The sequence below is a fragment of the Arachis ipaensis genome, chromosome B8, assembly GCF_059453495.1.
Source record: "Arachis ipaensis isolate K30076 ecotype BB chromosome B8, ASM5945349v1, whole genome shotgun sequence".
Taxonomy (NCBI): Eukaryota; Viridiplantae; Streptophyta; class Magnoliopsida; order Fabales; family Fabaceae; genus Arachis; species Arachis ipaensis.
The window spans coordinates 136,079,501-136,101,557 of NC_142443.1; the positions used below are offsets into that span (position 1 = coordinate 136,079,501).

Here is a 22,057-nt window from a genome sequence, read left to right on the forward strand (position 1 = left end):
TTTATTTAAAAAAAAACTAATTTTTTTTATCTAAAAACTTATTTCTCTTTATAAAAAACTTATTTTTCTTTAAATTATATAAAATCAATTACAATTTATAAATTATTTTTTAGCATTTTAAAAGATCAATTTTACTTTTGCTAATATTTATCTTTCAAAGTTTCAAGATTAATTATTTTTGTTATTATTTTTATTACAAATTAAATAATATAATATAAGGTTAAAATGGTATTGAAGTAAAACGATAAAAAGAAAAGAATTATCTACCCCTAATAAAAAATTCTACAGAAAGGAGAGAGTACCTGTAAAAAAAAGAGATAGAAGAAAAACAGGAAGAAAAAGTATCTCTGAACAAAAATAAAAAGGGGGTAATAGTGGAAAAAAAAGGAAAACAAAATTTATAAAATTGTCCGTGTCCACTCTTCCAAATCCCGTGTCCATCATTGTCCTTCCTGAAAGAGTGGACACAAAAGTATAAAAAATTGTCTCGAGACAATATGTCCACTGTCCATGTCTCTACTTCCAAACACTTTTTAAATAAGTGTTGTCCATGTCTCCGTGTACTGCCCCCAAAAACAAATGCTACGTTAGTTAACAAAAAAAAAAATTTGTTTTGCACGTAATGACCTGTTTTTCAATTAGTTAACATAAAAATGTTTGTTTCACAGGCACATGAATCAGTCATACTGCTTTGGCAAACGCAGCTTCAGCCGGAGCACTTTGCCGGCAAATTTCACACCTTGAGCTTTGCAAGGGAAGTTGTTCCTTACAAAAGGAATTAAGTTTTTTCTTAAAAAAATATTTTAATAATATAATAGTTATTTTAGTTTTTTTTTTCCTTCTAGTTATTATATTTAGGGTTTATTATCACGTGCACCACGGTATCAAATTACTTTGCTGTTTATATTTAATTGATCGATTTAGAAAAGTTTTATCCTATCTTAATTTATGCAATTGTAAAACAAAACTATATCTAATATGCGGTCTTTGTTAGAAGTCCAAGGCAATCTAGTATAAGAGTTCTATTTAAAAGTTTGTTAGAAATCCTCATTTGTGCATTCAAACTCTCAATTCCTGTTTAAACAAATTACTGATTAGTGATCTAATTATAGACAACCCAAATCGGTTGATTTATGTGATTTTCAGATTTTGATCAAATATGGATTAGCAATTTGGATTCCATTGAATTGAAAAGCCTGCCAATTAAAAGGGCCCATCGAGATGCTAATGAAGTAATGATGAAACCTGAAAACCTACATATAAATAGCATAGAATAGATGGATAGATGGATCGATCTAGCAAGTTGCAACATAAACTCAAATTCAAAGTGAGCAGCTTGGGCTGACGATATGCGGATTGCGGAGAGGAAAGCATCGAGACGGCTGGAAATGGTCAGTTGTCCCACGGCAAGAACGCGGCTGTTAACAGACCTTCCGGAAGAGACAATAATCGAAATCTTGCTGAGGCTTCCGGCAAGGACGCTTGCTTCCCTAAGGAGCGTGTGCACTTCATGGAGAAACCTAATCTCCGCCCCCGACTTCACCTGCAACCACCTTCGTCGTTCATGCTTAATTGCTCCAAGTTTGACTACGCCACGAATTGCTTATTGCACTGGGGCCTACAGAAATGGCCTTAGATGCAGCAGAATCGGACTTCTCTCCGTACGCTCAATCTTGGATGATCCTTCCGAGCCTACTAAAAACGATTGCTTCACGGAACAACACTACTACGGAATCATTGGTTCTTGCAATGGATTGTTATGCTTGGCTGATGGAGATGCCTTCAAATACATGCATGCCATCTTGTGGAACCCCTGTACCGGATTCACATTCGAATCTCCGGAAATCAGCGGCGAAGTCCGCTTTTCTGGCTTTGGTTACGATCATCTCAGTGACAGTTACAAAATTTATGCAGTTACAAAGAAGCAAGGGCCATCTGGTTTTGAGTTTAGTACCAGAATTTATACATTTGGGCCAACTTCGACATGGAGAAAAATTGATGATACCCCAGTAGCCCTATTTGGTTTCCCAAGTGACAACTCTAGTCGGGCTGTTAAAAAGGAAGGGGAATTTTTTGGTAGTAGCAGATTATGCACTCTTAATTGGTGTGTTAATCATGTGGTTATTTATTTTGACTTGGCTAAAGAGACTTATGGTCATTTTCCTCTGCCTCCTCGTAGTGAAATAGGTTTTCCAAAGTGGTGCACTCACTTATGTGTCTTGAGAAACTGCCTTTCTGTTTGTTACCTGGATGGGAGAACACTCGAGTGGATTGTGTGGCAAATGAAAGAATACGGAGATGCTCAATCTTGGACTAAATTGGCAGTAATTCCGGTCCCTGAAAAAATCACTTATCCAGGTCGTTATTTTCAACCTCTTTACATCTCGGAAAGTGATGTTCTTTTGGTATTTTGTCCATCTTTCGGCATTGTTTTGTGTAACTTAAATGATGGGAGCATAGATTTTTCTGAGATTTACGGCTCCGGCGTGAGGAACAAACCTGTTTTTTCTGCATGTGTCAAGTATAGGATAACTTGTATCTACCATGAAAGCTTAGTTTCACCAAATGGTCTTCAAAGCAACTCATCCAAAATGCTGATGCACTTCATCAAATCCAAACCCAAGCCTGTTGACTCTTAAAGCCTGTTTGCCCCTTCTCTTGGTGAAGCCTTTCTAACACTACCAACTTGGTTATTAATGCTATCGAATTTATTTATCTCACTACTATGTGTATTTTCCAATTGCAATTTACTGCATTAAGATAATTTGTTTGTTCTTCTTCCTGTTCTTGTCAAATAATTCTTTTCGCACTTTAATTTGTGCCCTGATGAGAAATTGTACTCCGTTTAAGACAAAAAAAGCTGAATTAAAAAAAAAGGTTAGAAGGAATATTTGTTGTTGATATAAAAATCAGCTTTTTTTAGCTTTCCAATTTCTTCCTCAATAGTCAATATGTAGTGATTACCAATGTATAAAAAAATTTTATGACAAGGCTATTTAGAGAAAGTTTTCTTTGTTAAAATAATTAACGACTATTCATTAATGGAAAAAACAACTGACATGTGAGAAATGGAATCTTCAAGGTGCAAAAGTATCATGATGTTTTGAAGCATTATATATTGATTCGAATTCGATACCAAGATAACAATACTCATTAAATAGAGGTGAATGCTTATCATAATCTGTTTAAATACTGCATTTTAAGTTGTAGATGCTTATGTTATTATTAAATACTGGGTTGCAGTATAAAAATAATAATAATAAAAAAAAATAAGATTGCACTTGATTTCATTAAAGTTTGGACTATAAATATATGAAAGTTTAAGGATAGAAAGATGTTTTCAACGTCTGTTTTATAGTTTGATTCAACTTATCTTTTAATTTATGTTTTCATCCCTAATTTCCTATATGGAGTGAGGTGGTAATTCAAATTAAATCATAATCATAATCATAAGTTAAATCATAAAACTCGGTGGTTTGACTGCTGATGTGACATTTTCTCCTTTATCATTGAGTTTTTTAACCTTTGATTTCATGGTATTTTTAATTTTTTTTTAATTTTATTCTGTCCATATTTTCAATGCATGTTTTGCTAAAAATTGATGTTTTCAATTTTTTTGCTTTTATTTAACATATCCAAGCAGATCTAGTTTGTCAATACATGTGTTATTGAACAGTGTGGCTTTTATTTTATTCAACATATTTCCGTTCAATACATGTGTTATTGACCATTGTTGTTTTTAATTGATTTTAATGGTTTATTCGATGTAAATAAACGTAAATGAAATTCACGAATCACTCTCTATATCTGTTCTTAATTTCTTCTTCTGGCTCTCAAATCCCAAATTGGCTTTTGGGTCTTTCCGGTTCTCTATGGTTGCATGTCGTAGTTGAACAGTTCTTCTTTCTTTGGCCTGTCCGATGGTCTCCTCTTTTGTTTTGTCTCGTCTTATTCACCTCCCTACGCCGCATCTCTTGGTATGAGCCATGATTTTTGAACTTATTTTGTCGTGTGCTGAGTTTTTGTTTTCATTATTTTGTTTAGTTGTTTTTTATTTTGTTGATCTGTAATTTTCTCTGTATCATATATTTGTATTTTGTGTTTTCAATACCTGGTGATGTGTGTTTGATGATCCTGATTATGTTTTGATTTTTTTTCCCTTTTACCGTTCTCAATATTCTACCATAGCTATTTATTAGTTTCGATTTTTTTCCTTTTTATATTTTGGAATTTCTGAAGTGGATTCTATGAGTCTTGTCACGATAAATTTTAAAAGGTTAAACTTAACGCTGTTTGTATAGTTTTCTGAAGTGTTTGAGAATGTTTTAGATGGTTTCGGAACGTTCTAGAATGTCCTAGAAGGTCCCGAAATACCCTATAAGATTCTAAAAGACTCTGAAAGGTCATAAAATATTCAAACTGGGTGTGGTTGTATATAGAAGTATGAAGAGTAGTATGGAATAATCTAAAAGTATTTAGAGAAATGTGGTAGGATGGATATTTGCAATGAAAATTCTAGATTATCAATCTAGACCGTTGATTAGATTTAATTCTATCAATCCATTGAGGAGGTGGATAGCTATAAATATGGGTGAGAGTTAGAGTTTGGAAAAGTGAGTCATTTGTAACAAACACTTGAGCAATAAAGTGTTCTTTCCACCAAAACTTTCTTTCTCTTATGTTCTTAGCTTTCTTGCTAAATATTGAGGGTTAAGCTGACTTGGTCTTAACTCAAGAGGTTGAGTAAGTCTAAGTGCCGACACGATAGCGTTGGAGTGTGTCCAAGGCCATGACAATTTGGCATCAGAGTAAGGTTTGAGAGGGAGCACAAGTGGTTTATGGGTAGGGGCTTTTAGTGTAACCATAGAGCAACTTCTTAAAAGAGAAAGTTTCGATATTGGAGAATGTTCTATCCTCTATGGATGAGCGCTTCCAAAGGATAGAACACGACAAAGAGACCCTCGAGACTCACGTATTGGAAGAACTAGATATTTTCAAAGAAAGCATACTCCAAATCGAAGAAAAGCTTGAGAATTTCTTGAAACTATTTGAAGAAGTTCGAGTTTGGTTCGATGAGACAAAATCTCAACCAACCATTATAAGAGAGACGACGAAGATTAATCTCCCAAAGACAAAGGAGTTCAAGGGTGTGAGGGACGCTCGAGAGGTGGAGAACTTCCTATAACAAATGGAGAGGTACTTCGAAGGTCAATGGGTAGTCAAAGAAGCAATAAAGGTACGCATTACAGCTCTCTACCTTTCTGATAATGCTACTTTTTGGTGGAGAAAAAAATGTGAAGATGTGAAGAATGATACTTGCAACATAGTCACATGGAAAGATTCCAAAAGAAGTTGAAAAGACATTTCTTCCCTGAAAATGTGATCTATGAAGTAAGGAAGAAGTTGAGGGAGTTGAAGTACAAGAGTACGATTAACGACTACGTAAAGGAGTTCACTACTCTTACTCTTTAAATTCCCAACTCAATATTAGAGGATACATTGTTCATCTTCATTGATGGACTCTAAACTTGGATAAAGCAAAAATTACAAAGAAGGAATGTTAATGATGCCAATAAAGCCATTTTGGTTGCTGAATCGCTCACCAAGTATCATCGAGGAGACTTTAACCCAAGTCTTCTTCCAAACCTAGTTCTACTAAAGGTGGAGGAGACAAGGAGAAGAGTTTCTCTCAACTAAGAAAAAAGGGAAGTACTCTTCAAAAAAAGAGTACGAAGAAAAGAAGAAAGCTTAGCTTTCGTGCCCAAAAGAGGATGTTTCGTGTGCAATGAACCACAATAAATGAAGGACTGTCCCAAAATAGAGTCTTTGGCATCTATCGCCGAAGAAGAGAGATTGAATCACAAGTGACTGAATGTGTTGGATCTGTCAAACTCATGAATGATGTGAAGGGCAAAGAGGCAAAGTCCTGTAGAAAAGAAAGGTTTGATGCATGTCAAAGTCTTTAACAATAGAAAATCTGTTATGGCTATGATCGACACTGGTACTACACACAACTTCATCACGCCTGATAAAGTAAAGAGGTTTGAGTTGAAGATCACCAAAAGAAATGGTTGGTTCAAACCCGTGAATACCAAGGATGAATCTCTTAAGGGAGTAGCAAAAAGAGTTGAGATGACTCTTGGTTCTTGGAAGGGCCTTGTGCATTTCTCAGTAGGACCCATGGACGATTTCAAGATAGTTATCGGGATCGATTTGTAAAGGAAGGCAAATATAATACCTATGGCATACTATGACATAGTAATCGTCATGGAGAAAGGGTCTCCATGCATGTTCCCTACAGTCTCTAAAGTTAGAGGACCATCGATGTTCTCCATCATGCAACTCAAAAAAGGGTTCAAGAAGGGAGATTACATATTTGACTCTATTACAAGAGGAGTCAACATCTGAAAGAGAAGATGTTTCTCCCGAAACCAAGAAAATCTTTGAAGAAAATAAAGATGTGATGCCTCCCGAGTTGCCAAGACAACTACCACCTAGGAGGAAGGTGGATCACTAGATTGAATTGGAGTTAGGAGCGAAGCTGCTTGCCTCAGCACCTTATAGGATGGTGCCACCAAAACTTGAGGAGTTGAAAAAGCAACTCAAGCATCTGCTAGATGCTGAATTCATCCGTCCATCAAAGACTGAATTGGCGGCCATTTTCATTGTTGAAGGAGACATTATACGCATCATCAAGAAAGGGTTACATTATGATCTATTAGTCAAGAAGTTGGTAGAGTTGGCTAAAGAAGGTAAGACCAAAATATTTTAGCTAGAAGACGATTTTTTCTTCACTAAAGGGAGAAGACTATACGCCCCTAAGTGGAAAAATCTAAGAAAAAAGTTTGTGAAAGAATGCCACAACACCAAGTGGGTTGGTCACCAAGGTCAGCGAAAGACCTTGGCACTCATTAAATCTTCCTATTATTAGCCTAAATAAGGGATGAAGTATAACATCCTACCTTTTAACGTCTCATGATCGCACTAAAAGTTCAGGCGTTACTTACCTCTATTCCTTTGTATTTAGTATTATATTTATTTAATATTGAGCCTTTGCGAAGTACAATCAGAATTTTAATTAAGAAATCGAAAAGCCTTTACTTTAAACTATATAATCACATAATATTAAATACATAGACTTATTCAAAAATTTTTAAATATAAGTCCTACCCCTCTAAAAACCAAAACATTAATTATTGAGGAAAAAATCTAATAAGTATACCAAATTGATGTGTTAGATGTTCGAAAGTCTACTTTATCTAAGAAGCTTTAAACTTTTGGTTTAGTATGGCCATATGGTGCCCTCTATTTTACTTCTTTTAAGTCTTTAAATCCTATTTGCTATCACAAACTATGGATGTGTTATATTTTATTGTGGTATCATCATATCTTCTTTTGAAGTTGTACGACACTCAACTTTTATTATGTTTTAGGCATACATGGAAGTATGGAACTATTTAGCAATGAATAACTATCTCTGTATTACTGTTCAATTATCTTGTGTTAATTTTCAATTCTTAATTTAGTATGACTTTTTCTTGCATATAAGCATATGAATATCAAAAAGACAAACTCTCATTTCAATTCATTTGCACAAATGTTTAATCCATCATATTACCAATTTAAACAAATACAAATTACGAGTTTCAACTCAACATATATATTATTTAGAATTTGTCAATTACAACTCGAATTACCAAATCATTATGAAGAAAAATATATTTAATAACCTATTCTTGTTCACTCTTTTTCTGTACCCGCTATTTGTGGATTTTAATTCCAACTCAAATATTCTTTCTTCCAACTTCTTCAGTTTTTCCTCTTCCACATAATTTTTATTTTGAATTCTCGTTTGAACACCAAAACAAGCATCACTACCAGAATCTTTAAATACAGAAACAATATATTCATCAAGTCATGCATAAAAATTGCAGTGATCTATTCTAGTCTACAATAGTAATTACACAACATTAACATTGACTTTATTATCATTTAACAAAGATTTAAACACAAATTTCACAATACCATAAAATAAGAGCAATTGATACGGGTTTCGATCTGTTCTAGACATGAATAAAATCGCATGAACTCCACATTTACATATAAGGGCAACAAATCTTCTTCTATCGCGATTGGCAACACTCCAGTAGACCTAATGTTTCCACTCCAAATCTGGTCGTTGCCTCCATTTCCTTCAACTTGACCCTTGCTCATTTTTAGGATTTTGCAGACTAATCACTCACTCAAATAATGGCTCACAAAGAAGAACAAGATCTTAATGAAGAGAAACATCAGCAAACATTGTCATTTTTTTAAATCTTTTTGTATCTAACGGTACCTAACCATTCATACAATGCTTTGTGTCAGTCCTTAACAATTTCTGGGTTGCCAACGAAGTATTTAACAGACACATACATCATTAATTTAACAGCCATGTAAGCAGTTTCTAATGAAAGGGTTGTTTTGTTTCACGGAACTCAAGAACAGAGGTCAATTTGATATATTTATTGGAAAAGTATGAGGAGCTAATGGAATATTTATACAATGTGCACATGGAAGTTTAGAGAGTATTAGAGATATAATCATTAGTGTCACCTTTTTTCATCAGTTAAAGCTTTTGGGATGAGTGGTATCATGCATGGTATTAGAGCGTTAGATTTGCAAAGTTAAGAGTTCGAGCCTTGTTGAACCCCAAAATCAATTTAAGTTTTTGGGAAGATATTTATTATCGCTAGTACTCGGATGGTTATTCTAGATAGTATGAGAGATGTTCATTATTTATTTTATTAGAGGACGCTTTATCCGTCGAGATAATGGTAAAGGGTCAAGTTAGGTGTTTACTCCAAAAATAAAGTATAAAGATTTTAAATCAACTTCATAAAATTTTGGAATCGATTAACTTGATAGTAAGAAGAGATGACAAAATTGTGTTAAAATTTGAAAAAAAAATATTTATTTTTATTAACTCATTTGTATCAATTTTACAGATAAAAATCATGTCAAAAGATATAACAAGCTATAGCTTCATCAAAAAAATTTGGAGAAGATTAACTCTTCTACGAATTGAATTGATTATTTAGTTGGTCGGATTAATACTAAGAACTATTTGAGTAGATTGGTACTACTACTCAAAGTTATGTTATATGTTATCTGTAAGAAAGATGTTAAAATTATTCAATATTTGTTAGGTTTAATTATTCTGTTGGTCCTTATAGTTTCGCGAAATTTTCAATTAGGTTCTTATACTTTTTTTTCTTTTAATTGAGTCCTTACACCATTTTTTTTAAATTGGGTCCCTACACTTTTTTTTTTTCCTTTTATTTAGGTCTCTATACCAATTCTTTTTTTTAGTTAGGTTCCTATAAAATTAAGGCAATTACTACTAAGAGGGACTTAATTGAAAAAAATTAATGCAGGGACCCAATTAAAAGGAAAAAAATATAGGGACTTAATTGAAAATTTCACGAAACTATAGGGACCAATAGAGTAATTAAACCTATTTGTTATTTGTGAATTTACTTGGGGGTTTTACTAGGTAGATTCCAAATTTTATCTACAGATGTAGAGGACATATGTCGACCGTCTAACAATGTACATTGCAACACATGTGGAATCTCAGTATGGCACGAATTTTGAAAAGTTTGGTGTAGGAGAGCGGGGTCTGAATCTCTATAGAGCATGCATAGGTTGGTTAGACCATCTCTAGTAGGAAACTCATTCCAATCCCTATTTATGTCCCACCTGTCATAAAATATAACTCCACATTAGTTTTTGCGTCATAAATAGTAAATAGAAACTCAAAGCATCTTTCTCTTTTCCATTAGAAGGAACTAACTTTAGTCCCTATTGTGGTCCTACTTAATTAATTAATTAAAATTAATATAGTTACTATTTTTTTACAATAATATTATTAAAATTTATAAATTTAAAAACAATTTATTATTAAAAAATATTAATATTAAAAAAAATTAATAACTTCATACATAACAATAATATGCAATATATAATTCAAGATTAAACTAATTTATAAAATTATATAAAAAAACATAATAAAAATCTATAGTTGACAAATATTATGAAATTGACATATGTGTTCAATCAAGTCTTTTTTTACGTAAACAAATTTAATTAATTCTAATTTAATATAACATTATAAATAATATTTAATATTAATTTAGTATAATTATTTATATTAATTATGATTTAAATAATTAATATAAATTATTAATTAAATAAAGATATAATTATTAATTATATTTAATTTATTAATATAAATCTTTAATTAAATAAAAATATAATTATTTAATATAATTTAATTATTAATTTAATATATATGTTATATATTTTAATTTATTTTTAATTATTTGCCATGTGTCAAAACTTGATTGGAATGCAAGAGCCCCTCTGAGAAGGGACTCCTCTTCTTGGTCCACGTGAAGGAATTGCACTCTTTTTCACTCCAACGCTTCAAAATTCTTCTGAGAGAAAAAACTCCAGTTTTATTCTACTAGCAGAAGATGGGTTGAAAATTTCTGTTCCTTCTTTTGAATTTGTTTTTCAGTGTTCTTGGATTGTCACTTTTTACATTAATAAAAAGTATTTTTGTTATTCAATTCTTAACTAAATGTAACAAATTTATTTACTTTATAACCACTCAATACATAAGTATTTTTCTAACTCTTCATTGTTTGCATAAGTATCATTGCTTTTCAAAACATTAATTTTAATGAATACATCTTAGAATTGGCTATAGAAATTCTCTCACAAAACATTGTATCTTATTCAACTTCATAAATTATGAAACAACAAATACAACTTAAAAATCTAAACAACACAATTAAGAAGATAAACATAAATAACAACCAAAACAAATATAATTAAAGAAAATTTCATACACACGCAAGTCGCTAATTTATTGACCTAAGATCTCAAATGCAAGTAATTCTCCTAACACAATCAACCCCATCAATTACAGTAACTCCACCGCAAACAACACTTTGAAATCAGTGTACTCGGATACCGATATAAAAAGGAAAAAAGAATAGTTAATTCATATATAAAGAAAAGATATCCAAAAAAATCCTAATAAATTACAAATGATCAGATATAGTTGATATAAGACCAAAGGAAAAGGACAAAATATTTACCTTAATTCTTTGGGAGAACTGCTTCTCCCAAACCACCTGTTAGAAATGCATGCATCAATTCCATAAGTAATATACTAAAAATTCTTAATTAGAACACAAACTCCACTATTTACTAATAAAGTTACAACTGAAATTGTAGGTTACTCAAATAAAAGGAAACATTTGAATTTAGAACTTCAGCAAGTAAAATGTTAACAGCATGTCTAAGTCCAACCAACTCACAACAACCCAATTCAAGAAAACTACAACACTATATCTTTAACACAAAGAAACTAAATCACACATTGTAACTAAACATTCTAGGCAAATCACATTAGCAACAACTGAATCTGATCCTAAATATTCATAGATGATGATGCCTCCTCATTATCATTCCAAGTTTTATCTATACTCCTAGAAAAGGCATCTTCAAGTTTTTACTTTGTAGATCTTGGTACATCACGGTATGGGATGCCAATCTCTTGTTGCAAACAATTTCATTCACCACACGAACAGATTTGTGCTAAGAAATAAGACAACAAAAATGAAATTTGTTTAATTTACTGAAATTTAATAAAAGACGAAATACTTAAGCAATAAAGAACCAGTTCTACAAAAACACGATATCAAGGAATAATGGTCGGAAATACAACATAGAGATGAAAACTTACAGCAGGTAATACTGAACCAAAAATATGTGAAACAGGGTCTTCAATAGAAGCCATATTTGAGGCCAAAACAATAGCACACTAATTATACATGTTTTGATAGAGAAAACAATATCATTGTTAAGCATAATACTAAAAAAGTGAACAAACACTTATTAAAAAATATCTTGGAAGTCAATAGAGAAAACTAAACTAACCGCATTCAAAGCACAATTCTCAACACGTTCAATCAGCTTTAACATAAACTCGTGTAGAAACTTTAAAAACATTATACGCAGGGCATATTGTGTCACTCTCAACGGGCTGAGGATCAACCATGAATACCAATTTTTTTCCTATCAATTTGTACAAAAAATCAGATGCATCCAAGTGAAATTCTTCATTCTAACAATAGAAGAATAGAGAAGTCAGTATCTGAATATACAGAGAAAAAAAAAAGAATAGAATATCAAACCCAAGAAATCAAAGACACAGAAAGAGAACAAATTAAAGAGTAGTAACAATACACATGACGTATCTTTAAGATACAAATTAAGGAAATCATCAATTGATATCACACCAGAGAGAATTTTACAGAATTTTTTACTTTTAATCACAACATTTTTTTTACATTAAATGAATAAAGATATATCATTTAACAGGTAGAAATATAAGAGATAAGGAGTTCCAGTCTAGAGAACATGGTGGAAAAAAAAAAAGCAGAACATCAACATTATTAATTTATTGAATTAAATCCCCAATAAAAAATACAACATCAATAATTCAAAGATTAGAAACTAACTTATCATCATAAATGAAATTAAAATAAATGTCTTGTTTTCTAATAAAGTTAAGAATGTGACCTGTAAGACATAAAAGTTTTTAAAAATAAAAATATCACTAACAAAAAAAACACACACACACACAACCAACTCCTAAATACATTACCAATTCCAAGAAAAACAACTCACTCATCAGTTTTAGATTACAAATAGTAAACAACTAAATGTTAAACATATCCAACTAAAATTCAAGTGGAGTATAATAACACAGATAAGAATAAACTCCTCACTAATTTTATTTCAATATTAGTTGAAAAAAATACAGATTCTCAATATTACTTATAGCACCATATGAAATAAATGAGTTGTTATCAAAACCCATATCTGAATAGTTCACAATTTTTAGATAAATTATACGCATCAATGTAACAAATAGATAATAAATTAATCTCGTTCAGAAGTAACTCGTAAAGAAGCTAACCAAGATAAAGGAGTCATCATCTCTTAAAACCAAGATAATAAATTAATCTCGTTCAGAAGTAACTCGAGTTGTTCTTCTTCTTTCTCTGCTGCTAAATAGAAGTAAGAGATAAATAGAAATTAAAACCAAAAGAAGCAAAATTGTCTCAACACAACTCCTCATTCTAATGTATTATATTAACATAACCACCCATAAAAAAAGCAAAAACTTTAGCATATAAAATATTAGAACCACTAAATATATATCAGAAACCAATCTTTAACTTCAAAAAAAGCTAAAAGTTTTTTCTCTTTCTACAATCAACCGGTTCTTCTCATTTCACTCGTTCTAAAATATGCATTATCTCAAAAAAAAAAAACATTACTAAACCACAAAAAAAAGAACAAATTAAATATAATTTATATAAATATAAGCAAGAAGAAAAATAAGTCCGGCAAGCTTCAGCTCTATATGAGGAAATTCAAATTATTATCCTTATTAGCTTCTCTAATAAGCACCCAACCCCAATCTGGTTTAACAAAATACTATCTTAATTAGGAATATGAAAGCTAATCAAATTTAATTAAGCATAAAGCAGAGTTTGTTACACACAGAAAGCATATATATAAGAGGAAATAGGAAATGTAAAAGCATATATACTCCTACTACTGCATGTGGACAGTAGTACTCTTAATGTGAAACAGATGAAAACACATAATCGGTGGCGTTCTGAATTAAGTAATTTCCACACAGAAATTAAAATTTCACTAATTAATCAAGATCCATATTATGTATAGTTATGAGCAGTGAAATTAAGTAAATGTGATATTGGGTCAGAGAGAGGGAGAATGAAGAGGTTCGAACCAAGGATCGCTTCCCTAACTGCGATGCAATCTCAGATCAAAATCCAGCTGGATACTCAATTAATCTCTTATCAATTTCCCTCTTATCAAACAAATCCTAATAGACTATTTTGTCTTGCAATCTATATATCCATATGGAAGGTTGTAATTCTGTACCTGTGGGGTAAGTACTGAAGGCAACTCCATGTAGCATATGAACCCATTGAGACTCCAATGACATAGAACTGTGGCCCTAACTCCAACTGATCAGCAAGTTCTTGAATGTCAAGTGCTTCACTTTTGAGCGAGCGTTTGGGATTTGGATCACTTTCTCCATACCCAGCTCGGTCATATTGCAGCAGATATATGCCTAGTTCATCTATTAGTTCCTGTATATATGTATATATATATATACACGTTGAGTAACCTTATTCAGCATATGAATATCTTAATTGTATAGTACTACTATTCTGTTTAAGTTGACAGGGAATGAGTAATTGTACTTGGGGTGCGAGAAAGTTCATCTCTTTGGAGCTTCCAAAACCATGGACAATGATGATCTTGTACTTTGCCACGTCCTTAGAAACCCCTCTCTCAAGATAAGCCAGGTGCCTCCCATCTCTGAGTTTAATTCTTGGTGAAATCATAGCAAAATCATCTTGGTTTGGAGAAACAACCTTAGTCCCCTGAAACAAAAACCCAACAACATATATAATATTGAAACCATTAAGAATGAACAAATCTTATCAGTGTTTACCTGATAGAAACCTCTGCAGAGTTGTTTTGTCTGAGATTGTGATGGTTTCTTATCACTGAACAATAGTTTAAGGTGATGTCCGAATCTTTTCATCTGTTCTTGATGACTTAGTAGATCCAAGCCTATGCTTTTTATTTCTGTGTGCACATCAAATATGAATGGAATGAAAACTGAATTTGGTTCATTTGGTTTGTTTAAATCAGAGAAAATCGAACAAAAAGCAATCGGATCGTGGAATTCATGAATTGTTGCGATATGATGAAGGAAAAGGAACAAAAAGTAGACCTTTTCACGTTACTAAAAGTAGTCTGATGTGTTAAATTTTTAATTAAATGTAACAGATTTTTTTACTCTATCACTCTTAAAATATTGTTGCGTTGAATTGAGACTACGAAAGTCACAATCACACAAGCTCAACTACTATTTCTTATATTCTTTTTCAACCTTAACCATTGTGTGCGACAACAAAAGTAAATTTCAGATATAAGTTCAGTGTATAAATTTTCATGAAAATAGGTTAAAAAATTTTAATGAATTGTTACTTAAAAAAGGCACCCAGGCGAATTTGAAACTCAATTCGGTTGTGACAAAAAAAACAAACAGAAATCGCGAAAATAAAAAATAAGGTAACAGGTAATGACTTCTCAAGATACAAAATGAGGTCGGCAGCAGTTGGAATTGAAACAATATTCTAATAGTTTTTAATACACCAATGAACTTTCCCATATCAGAAAAAAAATATTGCAAAACCATACAAAAGCTTTTAGCATATTTAAACTCAAGATTAAAAATCCAAAGAATACACCCAAACTTATAACAAAGAACAAAAAGAACCTTGAAATCTTTAAATGAGAAAATATCAAAAACTGAAATTTGAAAGCATGTCATTTCACTAATTAGGCAGTATCCAATTCAAGTGACTAATCGAAGCCACTAAGTTTTTGTTAAACTGATTTGAACACACAAATACTACACCTTTATGTTATTGCAATTATTCTAGCATTTTCAGCCCGAAATAAAATCTACAAACAACAAAGAAAAACCGAGAACACAGAGTCAAACACAATTTCAGAATTTTCACACCCAGAAGAAAGGGTCCAAATCATTAACCAAAACTAAGAACAAATTATACATAAATTTGAGACCTTTTTATGAGTAAAAATTTATTTGAGAAACTTTAAAGCGTGTCATTTCCAGCACCTTAAATCAGTTAGAAAATTGAAGATATTTTGGAATTTTCACATACAAATAAAAGCCCCAAAGAACACAGTAAGATAAGGAAATATCAACACTCACACTCCACACATGTGTAGTAGTAAACTCAATTTATGTTTCTAGTCAACATCATATAAAATTTTTACTTAAAAGAAAAGTTCAAAAAGCATCTAAACCAGCATGATTAAATCTGTGCATTGAACATTTATTATCCAATTCAAATGGCTAATTAAAGTGACTAAAATTTTGCTATACAAACTTATTCAACAAAACTATCAAAATAGCTATAATAACTAACTTTTTTATCCATTATCAGAAGCCAAAGAAAAGCATGTTCTTCATTCTCCTCCCTATGATCAATTAAACTCCACATTTTGATGATTCTGAGTGCTTTCTTCCAACATTCCTTCCAGCGGATGGGATTAGAGAGGAGCTTTTCTGAATCAGTTTGACACTAAGCATAGTTGATTTGTTTCATCTATCACACAAGCAGCAATACAGACAAAACCACCCAATTTTCAGAAGGAAATCAGAAGGGAATGGATAAACAGGACCAAAAACAATTACTGTTACTGGAACGCAACATCTTATATCAAAACAAAAAACCCAATTTTCAAAACAGAATCAGAAAAGAACGCCCAAACAGGGACAAAAACAATTCCTGTTAATTGAAAAGAAACTTGAGTATCAAAGTAAACAAATATCAAAGAATCTGAAATAAGTTATAACCACTACATACCCACATCACAGGAAATTCGGACTGAACAGTGAAACACGCCACATGATGGAAGGGGACAGAGAAAGGACAAGGCCGCCATTAAAATTCCCACCTAACTTGTTGTTTCCCAAGATAAGAGAGACGCAGAGTGACATAAACCCTGGGCTGATTTCCTCTTGAGAACTACCACCGATCTTTAAATGAATCTGACAAATCAGACAAAAAAAATTTGTTCCCAGGATCCTTTTCCATGAACCCTAATCGCACAGGCAGCTATATCAAAGAGAGAGATCAAGAAATCGGTGATAGGCATAATATTGAATAAAAAGATGGAAGAAGACACGATTCGAATTCGAGGGATAGGGAGCCATTACCAATCGACAACGAAGACGCCTGAAAATATGATGATTGGACCTTTGTAGCTGCAACCGCCGTTGCCGAGGAAGTGGGATGCGATTCCTCAATTGCCTTGAAGCAAGCCGCCGGGCTAACGCTCTTCGTGAGCGTGTGAAGCCCGCAACAGAGATCTCAGTCTCTCAGCATCGCCGGAATCTCTCCGCTTAGCTCGATCGGTTAGGGTTTTCAGATAGAGGTTGACAAAAACGATGTTGAAGATACGGCGTTCGAGAGCGCGAGATATGCCTTACAGAAATGAGCATTTAGGAGACAGGGAGAGCGATAAACAGAGTGTTAATGGCCAGAGATTATCCGGAGCAAGAGAAGTGAGTTGGCTATCTATGAGAAAAAGAAGAGGAAGGTTGGATTTAGGGTTTCAAAAGAAAAAGAGAGAGGACGGCACAGGTTGAAGCGAAAGAGAGATAAAGAGGGAAAAGATAAGGGGAGAGAAGAATGTAACGTATTTACCTTACTCACCGTTTCAATTTTTTTATTCCAAGTTATTGAGAAACTGACGCGTGGCTTCAGGAGCCACGACAATTATACAAGTAGTAGATTAGAGTTGCTCTTAGGATCATTAATGGAATTAGTAGGTTTGTTTAATGTTTAGGGTTAGTTTATTAAATAAGTATTATATTAATCTTTTAAAAAATATTAAAATATTTTATTATTGGTAACTATTAGTACTTTTCGTATAATAATACACACTTGAAAAAAAATAAAATTGTGTTAACAAATTTTAAAATAATATATTTGTCATATATTTTAACCCGAAAAAAGGTTAAATCTATTGATAATAATAATAATAATGAGTGTCAATGATGTAAGCAAAAATAAATAATCAATATAAAATTAGTTAAACTATTAAATTTATATTTTTTTTAGTATTAATATGAAACTTAGAGTTCGAAAAAAAAAACAGATATAAATTATATCGAATAAGATAGTTAATTTTTCATCATCATTTAAAATGCTATCTAATTCCAAAGAGATAAGTCTCAAATTAAAACACAAAACCATTCTCTAAGAGCAAGTTCTTTTTGGTCGAAAATCAAATTAACCCTATTCTTGGGGAGGGGGGGGGGGTTGAACAATCTTTTTTTTTGAATTTTTATTCTAACATTTACCTAACACAACATTGACTTTTTATACTTTATTTTTCATGTAAAAAAAAAACACTTAAAACTCCATTTAAAATATATCCATATTAATTGATAGATAAATACTATATATTCAAATATATAAATTTTCGTCATGCATGAATATTATCTAGTTCGGTCTATGAATCAATTATTTAACTGATATGATCATCAATCTATACATACTCAAAAAATGTGATTCTTAGTGTGTAATTTATATCAATTCTCTTCTTCCTTTCATTGTATATATATCATTATAAAATTATGCTAATAATTGTGTCCTAAGTGATTATCAGATCAGAACACCAAGTCACAGAATAAAAAAATAACAAATATCAAATCATTCATTAAAAGAATATGTGAGTGCAGAAACAATTTGTGTGCCAAGCAAGACTTACGTGCTTGGCATATTGAAGAATATGTTAAATGAAACTCTTAAATTCTCAGCTACATGAGTATATCCTGCATAATTCCATACATTAAAATAAGGTGAGATACTTTTTCATCATACATTGCTGTAAACAATGCCATATATATTATTTATTAATTTTATAGTCATTTTTATACTCTGTCGATGATTTTCTTTCAATTTGCTCTTAGTAGCTTTGGCTCTTGTCATAGAAAATAGAGAATAACACACCTCTGATCTTTGAAATATAAAAACAAACCTCATCGTGTTCAATATTTTATCCAAAAAATGTTTACCTAATCAATTCAGCTGAGGGTGCCACTTGATTAGCTTCACTCGACGCTTATTGCTTTTTCTGACTCGCCTCATGCAATTTCTGAAAGAAAAAGTCTAGGGGCCAGCAACTATTTTAAATTCTGGCCAGCATGTAACCAGCAAAAAAAAGTGAGTTATTAGATGAAATTTTACAAAATGAAAATGTCTCGTGCCTAGGGACGAGCTAAAAACAGAAAAGTCTCCTCTGAGTTCAGCCAGTGTTAGCAAGCAAAAAGGGGGCTAAGATTCAACCCCCTTCTCTTAGCCACTGAAACCATCAACCATTATAAGGGAGACGACGAAGATTAATCTCCCAAAGACAAAGGAGTTCAAGGGTGTGAGGGACGCTCGAGAGGTGGAGAACTTCCTATAACAAATGGAGAGGTACTTCGAAGGTCAAGGGGTAGTCAAAGAAGCAATAAAGGTACGCATTGCAGCTCTCTACCTTTCTGATAATGCTACTTTTTGGTGGAGAAAAAAATGTGAAGATGTGAAGAATGATACTTGCAACATAGTCACATGGAAAGATTCCAAAAGAAGTTGAAAAGACATTTCTTCCCTGAAAATGTGATCTATGAAGTAAGGAAGAAGTTGAGGGAGTTGAAGCACAAGAGTACGATTAACGACTACGTAAAGGAGTTCACTACTCTTACTCTTTAAATTCCTAACTCAATATTAGAGGATACATTGTTCATCTTCATTGATGGACTCTAAACTTGGGTAAAGCAAAAATTACAAAGAAGGAATGTTAATGATGTCAATAAAGCCATTTTGGTTGCTGAATCGCTCACCAAGTATCATCGAGGAGACTTTAACCCAAGTCTTCTTCCAAACCTAGTTCTACTAAAGGTGGAGGAGACAAGGAGAAGAGTTTCTCTCAACTAAGAAAAAAGGGAAGTACTCTTCAAAAAAAGAGTACGAAGAAAAGAAGAAAGCTTAGCTTTCGTGCCCAAAAGAGGATGTTTCGTGTGCAATGAACCACAATAAATGAAGGACTGTCCCAAAATAGAGTCTTTGGCATCTATCGCCGAAGAAGAGAGATTGAATCACAAGTGACTGAATGTGTTGGATCTGTCAAACTCATGAATGCTGTGAAGGGCAAAGAGGCAAAGTCCTGTAGAAAAGAAAGGTTTGATGCATGTCAAAGTCTTTAACAATAGAAAATCTGTTATGGCTATGATCGATACTGGTACTACACACAACTTCATCACGCCTGATAAAGTAAAGAGGTTTGAGTTGAAGATCACCAAAAGAAATGGTTGGTTCAAACCCGTGAATACCAAGGATGAATCTCTTAAGGGAGTAGCAAAAAGAGTTGAGATGACTCTTGGTTCTAGAAAGGGCCTTGTGCATTTCTCAGTAGGACCCATGGATGATTTCAAGATAGTTATCGGGATCGATTTTTAAAGGAAGGCAAATATAATACCTATGGCATACTATGACATAGTATGTGTCATGGAGAAAGGGTCTCCATGCATGTTCCCTACAGTCTCTAAAGTTAGAGGACCATCGATGTTCTCCATCATGCAACTCAAAAAAGGATTCAAGAAGGGAGAGATTACATATTTGACTCTATTACAAGAGGAGTCAACATCTGAAAGAGAAGATGTTTCTCCCGAAACCAAGAAAATCTTTGAAGAAAATAAAGATGTGATGCCTCCCGAGTTGCCAAGATAACTACCACCTAGGAAGAAGGTGGATCACTAGATTGAATTGGAGTTAGGAGCGAAGCTGCTTGCCTCAGCACCTTATAGGATGGTGCCGCCAAAACTTGAGGAGTTGAAAAAGCAACTCAAGAATCTGCTAGATGCTGGATTCGTCCGTCCATCAAAGACTGAATTGGCGGCCATTTTCATTGTTGAAGGAGACATTATACGCATCATCAAGAAAGGGTTACATTATGATCTATTAGTCAAGAAGTTGGTAGAGTTGGCTAAAGAAGGTAAGACCAAAATATTTTAGCTAGAAGACGATTTTTTCTTCTCCAAAGGAAGAAGACTATACGCCCCTAAGTGGAAAAATCTAAGAAGAAAGTTTGTGAGAGAATGCCACAACACCAAGTAGGTTGGTCACCAAGGTCAACGAAGGATCTTGGCACTCATTAAATCTCCCTATTATTAATCTAAATGAGGGATGAAGTATAACGCCCTAACTTTTAACGTCTCATGATCGTACTAAAAGTTCAGACATTACTTTCCTCTACTCCTTTGTATTTAGTATTATATTATTTAATATTGAGCCTTTACGAAATACAATCGGATTTTTAATTAAGAAATCGAAAAGCCTTTACTTTAAACTACATAATCACATAATATTAAATACATAGACTTATTCAAAATTTTTTAAATATAAGTACTACCCCTCTAAAAACCAAAACATTAATTATTGAGGGAAAAATCTAATAACTATACCAAATTGATGTGTTAGATGTTCGAAAGTCTACTTTATCTAAGAAGCTTTAGACTTTTGTTTTAGTATGGCCATATGGTGCCCTCTATTTACTTCTTTTAAGTCTTTAAATCCTATTTGCTATCACAAATTATGGATGTGTTATATTTTATTGTGGTATCATCATATCTTCTTTTGAAGTTGTACGACACTCAACTTTTATGTTTTAGGCATACATGATGGAACTACTTAGCAATGAATAACTATCTCTGTGTTACTGTTCAATTATCTTGTGTTAATTTTCAATTCTTAATTTAGTATGACTTTTTCTTTCATATAAGCATATGAATATCAAAAAGACAAAATCTCATTTCAATTCATTTGCACAAATGTTTAATCCATCATATTGCCAATTTAAACAAATACAAATTACGAGTTTCAACTCAACATATATACTATTCAGAATTTGTCAATTACAACTCGAATTACCAAGTCATTATGAAGAAAAATATATTTAATAACCTATTCTTGTTCACTCTTTTTCTATACCTACTATTTTTGGATTTTAATTCCAACTCAAATATTCTTTCTTCCAACTTCTTCAATTTTCCCTCTGCCACATAATTTTGATTTTGAATTCTCCTTTGAACACCAAAACGAGCATCACTACCAGAATCTTTAAATACAGAGACAATATATTCATCAAGTCATGCATAAAAATTGCAGTGATCTTTTTCAGTCTACAATAACAATTACACAATATTAACATTGACTTTATTATCATTTAACAAAAATTTAAACACAAATTTCACAATACTATAAAATATGAGCAACGAAAGAGTAACTGATATGGGTTTTGATCT

General features: G+C 32.4%; 2 protein-coding genes across 13 annotated transcripts; one reads left to right on the forward strand and one right to left on the reverse strand.

The window, feature by feature from the left end:
- Positions 1-1,204: 1,204 nt before the first annotated feature.
- On the forward strand, positions 1,205-2,984 carry LOC107611663 (F-box/kelch-repeat protein At3g23880-like). The gene has a single exon (XM_016313566.2). The coding sequence runs from the start codon at positions 1,350-1,352 to the stop codon at positions 2,637-2,639; it is 1,290 nt and encodes a 429-aa protein (XP_016169052.1). The 5' UTR covers positions 1,205-1,349; the 3' UTR covers positions 2,640-2,984.
- Positions 2,985-9,393: 6,409 nt separating this feature from the next.
- LOC107611664 (uncharacterized) lies at positions 9,394-17,367 on the reverse strand. 12 transcript variants are annotated; one of them, XM_088497003.1, is made up of 8 exons: positions 16,922-17,346; positions 16,569-16,820; positions 16,128-16,307; positions 14,615-14,751; positions 14,361-14,543; positions 14,035-14,246; positions 11,148-11,183; positions 9,396-9,741 (listed from the first exon to the last, which is right to left on the reverse strand). In XM_088497003.1, exons 4-8 carry the CDS (start codon positions 14,705-14,707, stop codon positions 9,516-9,518), a joined length of 750 nt encoding a protein of 249 aa, XP_088353129.1. In that variant the 5' UTR covers positions 14,708-14,751; positions 16,128-16,307; positions 16,569-16,820; positions 16,922-17,346; the 3' UTR covers positions 9,396-9,515. The 12 variants fall into 12 exon arrangements, with proteins under 12 accessions (XP_088353128.1, XP_088353129.1, XP_088353138.1 ...); XM_088497002.1 differs by lacking the exon at positions 16,128-16,307 and having other exon boundaries at positions 9,394-9,741; XM_088497012.1 differs by lacking the exons at positions 9,396-9,741; positions 16,128-16,307 and adding an exon at positions 13,037-13,124 and having other exon boundaries at positions 11,165-11,183.
- Between the last annotated feature and the right edge of the window lie 4,690 nt (positions 17,368-22,057).